At 38.5% G+C, this 12,342-nt stretch overlaps 1 protein-coding gene across 25 annotated transcripts in view; it reads right to left on the bottom strand.

The window, feature by feature from the left end:
- The window catches only part of CTBP2 (C-terminal binding protein 2), a 226,210-nt gene that overhangs the window by 76,041 nt on the left and 137,827 nt on the right, over window positions 1-12,342 (bottom strand). For 11 of the 25 annotated variants that reach the window (XR_010589509.1, XR_010589510.1, XR_010589513.1 and 8 more), the window contains one exon: window positions 7,999-9,774. The exons of the other annotated variants lie outside the window; for them this stretch is intronic. Coding sequence is in view for 6 of the 11 variants with exons in the window: in XM_065553541.1 (XP_065409613.1) it covers window positions 7,999-9,774 (1,776 nt within the window). In the remaining 5 variants the exon portion in view is untranslated. The remainder of the gene's footprint in view (window positions 1-7,998; window positions 9,775-12,342) is intronic. 25 annotated transcript variants of the gene reach the window in all.

Here is a 12,342-nt window from a genome sequence, read left to right as displayed (position 1 = left end):
TTTTTATGAGTCACTATTCTTGACCAGGTGGGATAACTAATACTTTGTCTAAACTTTCCCAGTTATTCAAGTGTCACAATAGGATATCTGGATATTGTGACACTATCTGTTGTTTACATAGATATGCCCCTTTATACAATTACTTTCACACAGAAGATGAAATGCATACACTTGCGTGAACTAATGGACTTTTTCTAATGTTAATTTAAGACTGTACAATAATCAAAGTATCCTAGCACAGGAAGAAAACAAGACAAATGATTGTTGATGACACTTCTAGTCCTCGTTTTCTTTGAGGAAACCATCCCTGCAGATCAGAACAGTCAGGGATTTCAGTAAGAGTCTGGACCACTAAAGAAAGGGCTGACAATCTATACATCCAGGAAAGTATCAAGTAGGTGGCTGTCTAAAGCTGCTCAGCAATTTGCAATGTTAGAATAAATCCCAGGAGAGATGGATTAGTGGGAAGAGGGAAAGTGAGGAGGTCAGAAAGATGCATGGAGGGTCACTGATCCTTCTGAATTGTTAATCCCATAGGTTCCGGACTTAGGGATGCTGGAGCATTCCCTGGCTTTAAGTGGTTTCCATTATATACAGCAGGGATTGGCAACCTTTGGCATGTGGCCCGCTAGGGTAAACACTCTGACTGGCCAGTCTGTTTACCTGCTGTGTCCGCAGGTTCGGCCGATCGCGGCTCCCACTGGCTGTGGTTCACCGTTCCAGGCCAATGGGGGCAGCGGGAAGCGGCGGCCAGCACATCCCTTGGCCCGCACCACTTCCTGCAGCCCCCATTGGCCTGGAATGGGGGACCGCGGCCAGTGGGAGCCACGATCGGCCGAACCTGCGGACGTGGCAGATAAACAAACCATCCTGGCCCACCAGAGGGCTTACCCTGGTGAGCCGCGTGCCAAAGGTTGCCAATCCCTGATATACAGGGTTTACCATTTGGTTCAATGGCTCTCAGCACCCCCACTATAAAAATTGTTCCAGCACACCTGGTTAATCCACTCCATCTGCACCAAACCAAGTAAGTTCAATCACTGAATGAGAGTCCCAGAAAAGTCCAGTACTGGCAAGCATACTGGACTCCCCAAACAGGGCAGGGAGGGGTGGGTAAGTCTGAAGCCATGATCCCTCACACTCCAGTAAACAAAGCTGAGCCGGCACACAGGGGAGCGTGCACTGCTCTGCCGCCTCCATTGACTCTCTGGCCAAATCAGCCAGCTTTTGAGGATTCTTCTATAGTCCACTCTGCGCCCATCACTGCAGAATGTGTTTTAGCCATATTGCCCTTACTGTACAAAAGAGTTAAAACAAACTTTGCTTAGGACACAGAATGCATGGGATAAAAACTGAGCAGATCCCATTTCTTCCTAACAAACATTAGCACACAGCAGACAGAAGAGATGATAAATTAGCCTTCTTTACAGAAAACCAACAGAATGCTGTTAATGTCAGGGTGTTTTTAAGGTGACAAAGACTAAAGCTAGTCTGCCAATTGTTATGTATATTGCTTAATGATATATGTCCTATGGCTGCTGCAACATTTATGGCAAATAAACAACTTAATGATTGTGGCCTTCTACTTTTTAACGATACAACTTGATACCGACTTTGACTCTCTCTGTTTAAAAATTATAACTCAGTTCAGCAGTACAGCATTTTCATTAAGCTGGTCTGTAGTTTCATGCTATGCGAAGCGGAGAAGATGCATTTAAAAAATGTTTAATACAGTAATGATCAGAAACCTTGAACATATATAAAGAAACAGGCTTGCTTATTCTGTAACTATGGAAACTACTACATGAAAAAAATATTTTAAAAACATTTCAGCTAATAGAGTTGGAGAATGTACTGGATATGGAAGTCCTAACAATGATATAACCCTGTATATGGGGTAAAAGTGAGGTATAAATTGAAGCTGACAACACTTATGCGTCTGACAACACATTTTCCTCTAACAGGCCCAAATTCATCTCTACTGTAACTGCATTAATGTCAATGGAGTTGCAGCAGGGATGAATTTGGCCCTCTCTATTGCTTTTGATAAAACCATTGTATAAAGTGTATTTCACCCTTTTAAAAAAATGTTTTGAAGGGGCATTCTATTTAATCAATGAAGCAACACTGTATATTGACCAAAGCAGTCAATAATGTTATCAAGGTAACTTTCCCAAACATATCTTCTTACGTGAATAACCCTTCTTACGTGAATAGTCCCATTGACACCAATGGGATGACTCACACAAGTAAAATTACACATATGCATAAGTGTTGGCCTGATTGGGGGTAAAGAGAGTTTGGGCAGTATAAATAACATTGGATTGGGCCCCAGGTTTGCCTTTTAAATTCTTTTCAAATTCCATTGTAGAAACTACCATCATTTCAGCCATCTATCCATGTCATATTGCAGATTAATGTTTTATAGATAAACGCTGTGACTGTCAGAAAATAGCAAATATCCAATGAGAAACACACATGCCTACTACTTCCTTCATCCTTCCAAGGCTTACTGAGGCACTATCTGTGGTGGTTTTTTTGTTTTTTTGTTTTTGTTAGTTAGTTTGTTTTTACATTTGCTTATCCAATTTGAAATTGTAAGGTCAAATAAACAATTCAATGGTCCTAGACAGTTTTTTGTGCATCTATAAATCAAAATTTTGCAAACTATTTGTTCACTACTTCCTTCATCCTTCCAAGGCTTACTGAAGCACTATCTGTGGTGTTTTTTTTTTTTGTTAGTTAGTTTGTTTTTACATTTGCTTGTCCAATTTGAAATTGTAAGGTCAAATAAACAATTCAATGGTCCTAGACAGTTTTTTGTGCATCTACGGTTGTAAAGCATTTATAAATCAAAATTTTGCAAACTATTTGTTCACAATGTGGATCGCATTTCAGCATGGGGGGGAGGGGGGGACTCCCAATTTGGATAAAATTATTTTGTCTACATACCCCTATACTCTGTTTTGTCAGTGAAATCTGAATTACTAATTTTCCGGCACTCGGAGATAGCAAGTATGTATCTCACCTGGATTAACAGTATAGTTCATAATGGCATCAAAGGACTTGTTATGGTCTGTCAGGCCAATGTGAAAATTAAAAAAGATTTATTGGTACACAGAGGCTTCCTTTGGAGCTGTTACAGGGTGTATTGTTAATCTAGCTGCCTTGCATATGCACATTGTGATTACATGCTAAATGTCCGTACAGAAATTTTACTGAACAAAACCTGGACACTATTTCTAAACTAGTCAGCTATATTGTACTATATACGGTGAAGAACAAATCAATTTTTAAACATTTACAATATACTAGGGCTGTCGATTATTCGCAATTAACTCACGCGATTAACAAAAAAATAATTGCAATTAAAAAATTAATCGCTATTAATTACAGTTTTAATCTCACTGTTAAACAATAGAATACCAATTGAAGTTTATTAAATATTTTTGGATGTTTTCTACATTTTCAAATATATCCGTTTCAACTACAACACAGAATACAAAGTGTACAGTGCTAACTTTATATTATTTTTAATTACAAATATTTGCACTGTAAAAATGATAAACAAAGATAGTATTTTTCAATTCATCTCATACAAGTACTGTAGTGCAATCTCTTTAATCATGAAAGTGCAACTTACAAATGTAGTTTTTTGGATACATAACTGCACTCAAAAACAAAACAATGTAAAACTTTAGAGCCTACAAGTCCACTCAGTCCTACTTCTTGTTCAGCCAAATGCTAAGAGAAACAAGTTTGTTTAAATTTAGGGGAGATAATGCTGTCTACTTCTTAATTACATTTTCACCTGACAGTGAGAACAGGCTTTCATGTGGCACTGATGTAGCTGGTATCGCAAGGTATTTATGTGACAGATGTACTAAAGATTCATATGCCTCTTCATGCTTCAGCCATCGTTCCAGAGGACATGCTTCCATGGTGATGACACTCATTAAAAAAATAAATACATTAATTAAATTTGTGACTGAACTCCTTGGGGGAGAATTGTCTTCTGCTCTGTTTTACTCACATTCTGCCATATATTTCATGTTATAGCAGTCTCAGATGATGACCCAGCACATGTTGTTCGTTTTAAGAACACTTTCACTGCAATTTGACAAAATGCAAAGAAGATACCAAAGTGAAATTTCTAAAGATAGCTACAGCACTTGACCCAAGGTTTAAGAATCTGAGGTGCCTTCCAAAATCTGAAGGGACGAGCTGTGGAGCATGCTTTCAGCAGTCTTAAAAGAGCAACACTCTGATGCAGAAACTACAGAACCCAAACCACCAAAAAAGAAAATCAACCTTCGGCTGGTGGAGTATGACTCAGATGATGAAAATGAACCTGTGTCGGTCTGCACTGCTTTTGATTGTTATTGAGCAGAACCAGCCATCTGCATGGACACATGTCAGACAGAATGGTGGTTGAAGCATCCAAGGACACATGAATCTTTAGTGCATCTGGCATGTAAATATCTTGCAACGCCGGCTACAACAGTGCCATGCAAACACCTGTTCTTTCTTTCAGGTGACATTGTAAACAAGAAGGAGGGAGCATTATCATCTGCAAATGTTAACAAACTTGTTTGTCTGAGCGATTAGCTGAACAAGAAATAGGACTGATTGGACTTGTAGGCTCTAAAGTTTTACACTGGTTTATTTTTGAATGCAGGGTTTTTTTGGTACATAATTCTACATTTGTAAATTGCACTTTCACAATAAAGAGATTGCATTACAGTACTTGTATTAGGTGAACTGAAAAATACCATTTCTTTTGCTTTTTACATTGCAAATATTTGTAATAAAAATAAATATAAAGTGAGCACTGTACACTTTGTATTCTGTGTTGTAATTGAACTCAATATATATGAAAATGTAGAAAACATCAAAAATATTTAAATAAATAGTATTCTATTATTGTTTAACAGCACGATTAATTTTTTTAATCGCTTGACAGCCCGACAAAATTCAGTATGTATGAAATCAGGACTACCACCTGTAAAATCTCTCAGTGCCCATAATGCTCTATGTCAGTTTCATCCTGGCATAATTTAAGGAACAGAACTGCAATTCTCTTAACCTGACTTTACCCAGATGCTGAACCCCACTTTTGACCCTACCCCCCTTAAGGTCAGAATTCTGCTTCCCTCCCTCTGGATTACCCCCCATCTTAACAGCCTTAACCCACAATTCCAGCAATTGTTAATAAAAGCACAGTTTATTTGTCATAGAGTAGAAAATAAAGAGAAAATCACAAATACGTGTTAGGCAGCATATAAGCAGAGCTGGGCTCTAAGATGTTAAAGAGAATATTGGTTAGCAAAGACAAATCTCTAACTCTACAGAGAACTATTTGCCCAAGGTAACTACGGTCACCCTGTCTGGCTTTCCACACTCCAGGAAGGCCTCTCATTTAAGGCATTCTGAGGCATTCTGTGCCCTAGTTTGTCTCTTATGCCCTTTTGGAAAATCAAGTTTCTTTCTTCTCATGAAACCTCTATCCTCTCTGGTATCTGCAATCCACTATGATAGCTTCCTATACCACTATATGGGAGCCTTATCCTTCATTCCAGCTTCATCAGGTATGGACAATACATGACATCTTCTTTAATTACTTCCTTCCAGTCCTGTACATATAACCAAGAGTTTGAATGATTTTCCAGTTGCATATTTGAGATGGGCCTTTGGTTCCTCACTTTTTCTCCCAGCCCCCATCACTGGAAATACTCATTTGGGCAGGGCAGCTAGACTCACTTGTTTTGAACTGTCTGTTCCAACTACAAAAATACAAGATATTCATAAATCAATTACGTAAAGCTTCAGAAATTTAATACAAAAATTACAAAACAGGTATCCAGGCTCCTCCTCAATCATGAAAATGCTGGGAAATATGCTCATAGGACTATTTTGGAAGTTCACCTTCAACTCTGATTGTAGTAAACACCAAATGCTGCATAGAAATGGTGTTTCTCAAAGTCTAATTCCGCAACACAGTTAAGACACCTTGAAACTGTCACACCACACATCTTACCTTGACTTCTAGTTTAAAATTACATTTTAAGGGGGGGAGAAAGCCCTCTCCTGTTCTATTTTGAAAAAAATAAAATAAAATGCAAAATAAATAAATGAAGACAATTTTACAGGTCCTCCTTCAGCTAAACCTTTCAGCCACTTCAATGAGAAGATAATCTTTCTGTGATTATGACCAAACCCTCTCGTTGCTTAGCAACACATAATTAAGGAATATGTTTTCAGATCCGCTTTGCAAGCTGGCCATTATCTGATGAAATTACTGGAGCAACAAATGTCATCCTCATGCAAATGAGTTGGTTGTAGAGAAAGAATGTTTGACTTGTGAAGAAGAGGGCTCAGGATCTCAGAAACATTGTTGGTTTCTTCTTGTCATACATGGATTTTTTTTTAAAAGGAAGAGAATAGTATAGACTTTTAAAGAGCATAATTCACAATTTAAATATGAGGAATAATGGAAGGAATGTTAAATTTATCCTATGGGGAAAAATCATTCAAAACGTATACACTCCGGCAGTCCCTTGTACTTTCACTCCAATGTTACCAAAGTAATCAGCTGAATCAGATGCACTGCAATTAAATTAACATTTGTGTTTTCAGTATTATGTCAGTTTCATTTTTCAGGCTTTTGGAAATGGTTTATTCAAAAAGCCTGTCTGGATGTCCTTCCTTTGTGCCTGAATCATGTCAATACACATCATGTTGATGAATATTTAAATATGATCTGTATTTATAAATTACACAAATTAAATACAATAGTCACAAAAGAGGAAGAATCAACTTTTTAAATCTGTGATTGCAGGAAAGGGGGCGGGAGGTCTGAATTTTGACAACTTTATCATTTCCACTTGCAAAATAGTTCTTTATTTAGATTCCCATGGAATGTCATCACTAGCTTGGCACAGTTTCCATGCCTATAAATGGTATACTTTTATTAAGGCATTTTATGCGTGCGCTTGTACAGTACATTGTTCACAATGTGTTTGTATGGTGGTTCAGCTGTGCTGTGCAGAGAAATAATTCCCTCCCATACAGTCACTATCACTGTGCACACAAAAAAAATTTTTTAAAGGGGTTTTAACATTTATCAGAAAAGTCAAAGTAACAAATGAATGGGATCTTCTAAATTTCCTCTTACTGCAAAATGCATTTCCTATGGTACTTTTTATTGTCTTTGACTAGTAAGTATCAATTTATATTTTCCAAATTGAAGCACTAAGTCTGTTTGAACCATTTAGCCCTAAACAAGGAAGGGATCTGAACATTTCTGAAGACAAAAAGAGGAGGAAAAAAGGGGCAACCGCTCCTTTTTATCATTCTAGCGGTTAATCATTGACTTTAACATTAAGTGTCGACCTAGTTCCTTAATAGTTACATTGCCACACTTATAAGTACTCCTAATAGGAAATCAAGAGTTTTATTTTAGGTGCCTGATAAAACAGTAAATTAATTAAAAAAAGACTATGGTAACTGCCAAAGGTAAGTCAATTCTGGAACTAACACCATTAGCTATCTGATAAATTTAGGCAAAACAATGCTAACCATTTCCTCTGAGAAACATATTTGTGCCCGATAACAACTGTAAGAAGTAAATCTACAACTAACCCTGTAGCCTAATTGCTCAGAAAATGCAGTATCTAATCTTCTGTTCCGTACAAACAACAGGAACAGCAAGATTCATAGTAGAACAATTATCTGATATACCAGTCACTTTATCTGAAGTTAGCTAATCAAATAAAATACTCTGAATTTAATCGCACTGTGAAAGGCAGCACTGGAAACGCTCAATAACTTGTGGCTCTGGGGTAAACCTATTTGCCCCACTTTTTTGTGCATAGGGATGTATCTAATATTTTAGCCCTAAATCTAACTGGATTAGACCCAAATTTATCTTACGATAAACACACACAGACATAACTCTCCTAGAGCACACTACTAATGAATACACTTTTAGAAAATTACTTGGTTCAGGTGACGCCATGGTTGAGACAATAACTGGTGGTCCAGTGCGTCTGGTCAGTTTCTGATAAGGAGAATGTTGCATGTGAAAACTTGGGCCAGCAAGAGCCAGGGTGGAATCCATTTGGGCTCCTTGCTTTCGGAGAAGCTGAGGGCTGTTGTGTGGGCTATGCATTGGGGACATTGACGTATTTCGGTCCCTCTTCAGCAGCTCCATGGGCACTGTGTAAGTGGTTGGATATGCTGTTTTGGGACTTGCATGTGGGTTAGTCTGCACTGTAGTCCCTGGTAATCCAGTTGGAGTGGAATAGGCAGACACTGGACGAGTGTGCATGTTGCATGGTAAAGGAGTGTTGTATCCAGAATTAGCTAGAAAATGAGCACCTTGATGAGTTGCCCCAGATGCAGAATAAGTTGCAGTTTCCAGAAGGTGCTGTGTGGGGGCACTGGATGGGCGACGATTTATTTCTCCTACTCTTGGTGATACTGGCTGTAGAGAAGGAGGAGGTGGTTGCTGCATAGTTGTGCCGTCTACACCAGGACCCGTGGCAGGGTGCATGCCATATTCATTCTGCAGCAGTTCACTTCGATGACTAAAGCTGTTAGATCGGGTCCTGGGACGGAGTGTGCTGTTCTTCCTATCATGCCTTTGTAGCTGCATTTCTGTTTTGTAGTTATGGGCAATGCGGAAAAGCACCCTGGCCTGTCCAAGATTTGGAGCTACAGATTTTATATCATTCTCTTCCATCATCGCGAGCAGGCTCGGAGAATCAAACCCTTGCTGCAGCAAAGCACTGAATGTGCTTTCGGACACGCCTTCTGAACGCAGAAGTGCTAGGAACTCCGGATCAAAGTTTCTTTTAATGTCTTGTCCTGGGAAAGCTGAGGGCATCTGAGAATGGGAAGGAGTCATGGCAGATTCATAACTATCATAAGGAATCTTTGCATTGACATTTTCCCTGATGGGTCCATAACCACGATTTACAGCAACGGCAGATGGACCTATGCTCCCATCAGGAACAGTAGCAGAATTTGGATCAACTACCAAGCACGTTGGAGTAGTTTGTCTAGCAGCTGCAGACTCTATAGGTCTCTCTGCTGTATCACTATAGACCTGCCTGTTGGGAAATGATGATGGTTCTGTTCCATATCTAGGGGTGGGCTGTTCAACACCATACCTTGCAGGAGAAGGATCTCTGTTTCGCATTCTCTGCCCCTCTTGGATCATTTTACTCATGGGATCCCTATACATACGGCTGGCTTCGTGTTGGGCAGGTGACCGTCCTTGTACCTGATCCCAAGCCAATCTGCTACTGGGAATCCCATAATTCGGTAATGATCTATTAATCATGTGGTCTCTATAGTAGCGTGGATCTTTAGGTGATCTAGCAGCTAAAGATGGGTCACTGTAATAATCCTGAGATGGCAAGGAGCTTCGTCCAGACATTGCAGCCTGTCTGTCGTAGTAAGTGAAGTCGGGAACAGAACCCTTCCGTAAGGGACCCTGGTTAAAAACTGGATCCTGATATGGGTATGGCTCTTGCTTCAATTCAGCACCTCCTTGCAAGATGATATCATGCGGTCTATGGTTTGGCTGCTCATACCAACCTCCTTCTCCACCGTAAGTCAGCGAATTTCTCCTCCCTGTTGGTCTCTGATATTCAAATGCATTTTCATTCTCCCAGTTGCCTTCATACCATCCTGCAGCATCCCAGCTCTGAGAACGGCCGATATTTGTATGCTTACTTGGAATTGGCATTGGAATGAAACAATTGACTTCTGTTGAGATAAAGAAGAGAAGGAACCTCTCTTTTTAAATCTTCTATTACACACGTCAAAAACAGATCGAGCTGTATCTGAGCTCTTCTGGGACTTCAGAAACAACCAAGTGGTGGTTTTATATTTCAAAGTATTGCCTGAATTATTAATTCTTCGAAACTTTAGTAGACAAAACACACAACACCCACTGTAACTCAGTATCACTCCAAAACCGAAGAATGAAAGGTCTTTTCTGTATAGTTCAGTCACAGACAAGGGTTGCTGCATTTAATCCAGATGGTTTATCCCTTCCTGCTTGGGACAGTTTGCTCACATGGACAACTGGTCTAGCAGTGTGTGAGGATTATGAGCTAAATAAAACCCCTAAAGCCTTTGTTCCATGTGACATCACTTTAGCCCGATGAAACCTTCTGCGCCAGCCGATCCAGCAACCTCAATATAATTTCTCTTCTGAAAATTATTTTTACATTTTATTTGTATATACATTCATATATATGATACATATATATGTATATATATATATAAAAATAAGTAATAAAAAAGAAAGCTTCAGTGTCAGCTCAATCTTAATCCATCCTGATGAAATGCTAATCCACAGCACACAGCTAAGGACAAATTAAATGGAAGAAGGCAGACAAGCCTAAAAAAAGGCTGATGCAAGAAACTCAAGAATATAAGACACTGGCTAGAAATTTCTTAGGTATCAGTAGAACACTTTACGAATATTGTAATTTGCTTTGGAAATTACGTTTTTTTGTTGCAGTTTCAAATTAGCTCCAAAAGGATTCTTTACATTATCATCATAATACTCAAATCCTTTCATCATCCCAGGAAAGAAAATTGCGGAGGTGTAATCTGGAATTTATAATTTTAAGACCCTAGAAGAGGTCACAGTAAAGGAAGGGAGGATCAAAGGATCTTAAACCTGGTATTACAAAGCAAAAAAAGGGAGTAGTAGACTTTTGTCTATTATCTCCTGGTTTCCTTTAACTATATGTTTATGAGATGGAAAAACACTCAGACATCAGACAAAACTCAATTTTTGTATCTTGCAGCATTTCAATAGTCATATGGCTTAGGCTTTTTAAGCTGAAAGTAGGCAAAGGGATTTAGATGGAATCACACCAAAGAAAATTGTTATTTAGAAACATACAAAAATTTTCCATACAAGGTTACCATTTTTGGGAGAGATATTAAAATAATTCTCTAAAATACAGATCAACTGTCACATCCTGCAAATGCTCAAACAGTCGTTGTTTTTGCAAGAGTAGAGCAAATATTATATTTTGTTTACCAACCATCACCTACACTGCAATACTTCTGTTTAAAAAAATTTAAATGGAAATGAATCTGTTTCTTTCTCTGCTACAGTAAAAATGTCGGCACTACAAATATGCAAATTTCAGGTCTGAATTACTAAAAGGAGTAATAGTCACCTTTTTAGGGAGTTCGGGGGGGGGGGGGGAACAGCTTGTGCATTTTTATGGCTAATCCACAATAAATGTTTGATGCACTAGCCATCACATGATGAAGTATTGTGCTATTATGATAGCTAAGTCACTAATACAGTCTAATGCTTTACTTGCCTATCATACTAATACCTCTGGGCTATATTTCTGACCCAAATACTGACAGGATCTCTTAGTAATCCCTAAATTTCTTTATTGCAGTAAATAGTACAAAATCCTCTTCAAACATCCTCCCCCACAAAGAATTCAAGTCTTTAAAAATATTCTGGATATGCCCCCACAAGATTATTTATGCATTTTTGGACAATATCTGATTAGCATCATATTGAATTAACTAACAGAATTAAGGCACACTGGAAAATTTCTTCCTGTGTGAGTCAAAATGGAAAGACAAGTTTGTAGCTGATGAATAACGGCGAACATCTTGGCCTACAAAAATATTTGATTACAACCTTTTTCTTAAAAGGGTAAAATATATTCCAAACTAGATACATTAAAATCCAAGTTGCTTGGTTGTTTTTAATACTGTTATTTTCTCTATTACCAAAGTTCTGAAGCAGAAGAGAGCTAGGGAAAATTATATAATTTTATACAATAAAATAGTATTGATATTCTACAGTTCAAGAGCATCTTTCAGCCAGTGATTTAAAAGGAAATCATTAATGAATTAAGTCACAACACCAAGATTGGTGGTATTATCCTCAACACACAGCTGAAAAAACTAAGTCACAGAGACGTTAAGGCCCATATTTTCTAGTGTTCATTAATTTTAGGTGCCTCATTTTCAGAGGTGCTGAGAAAGACAACTGCAGTTGAAATCAGTGGGGACCTTGGGCTGTTCAGTACCTCTTAAAATGCCCCCCAGACCCTAGGGTCTCAAGTTGGGAACCCAAAATATTAGATACCAAAATCTAGTTGCAAATGTGTAGAGACTTGCTCAAGTTCACACACAAACTGAAGAAGAACCCCAGAAGAAAACCTAGGTCCCATGACTCCCTGTCCCATGTCCTAGTCAGAAGACCATATTTCCCCATTACTGAAAGCGTCAGTCCAGGCTCTAAAAATTATCATCCAGCAACTGCATCTATTCTTCTCTTTA

The sequence above is a fragment of the Chrysemys picta genome, chromosome 7 (assembly GCF_011386835.1).
Source record: "Chrysemys picta bellii isolate R12L10 chromosome 7, ASM1138683v2, whole genome shotgun sequence".
NCBI lineage: Eukaryota > Metazoa > Chordata > Testudines > Emydidae > Chrysemys > Chrysemys picta.
This window is presented reverse-complemented; position numbering and strand designations above follow the sequence as displayed.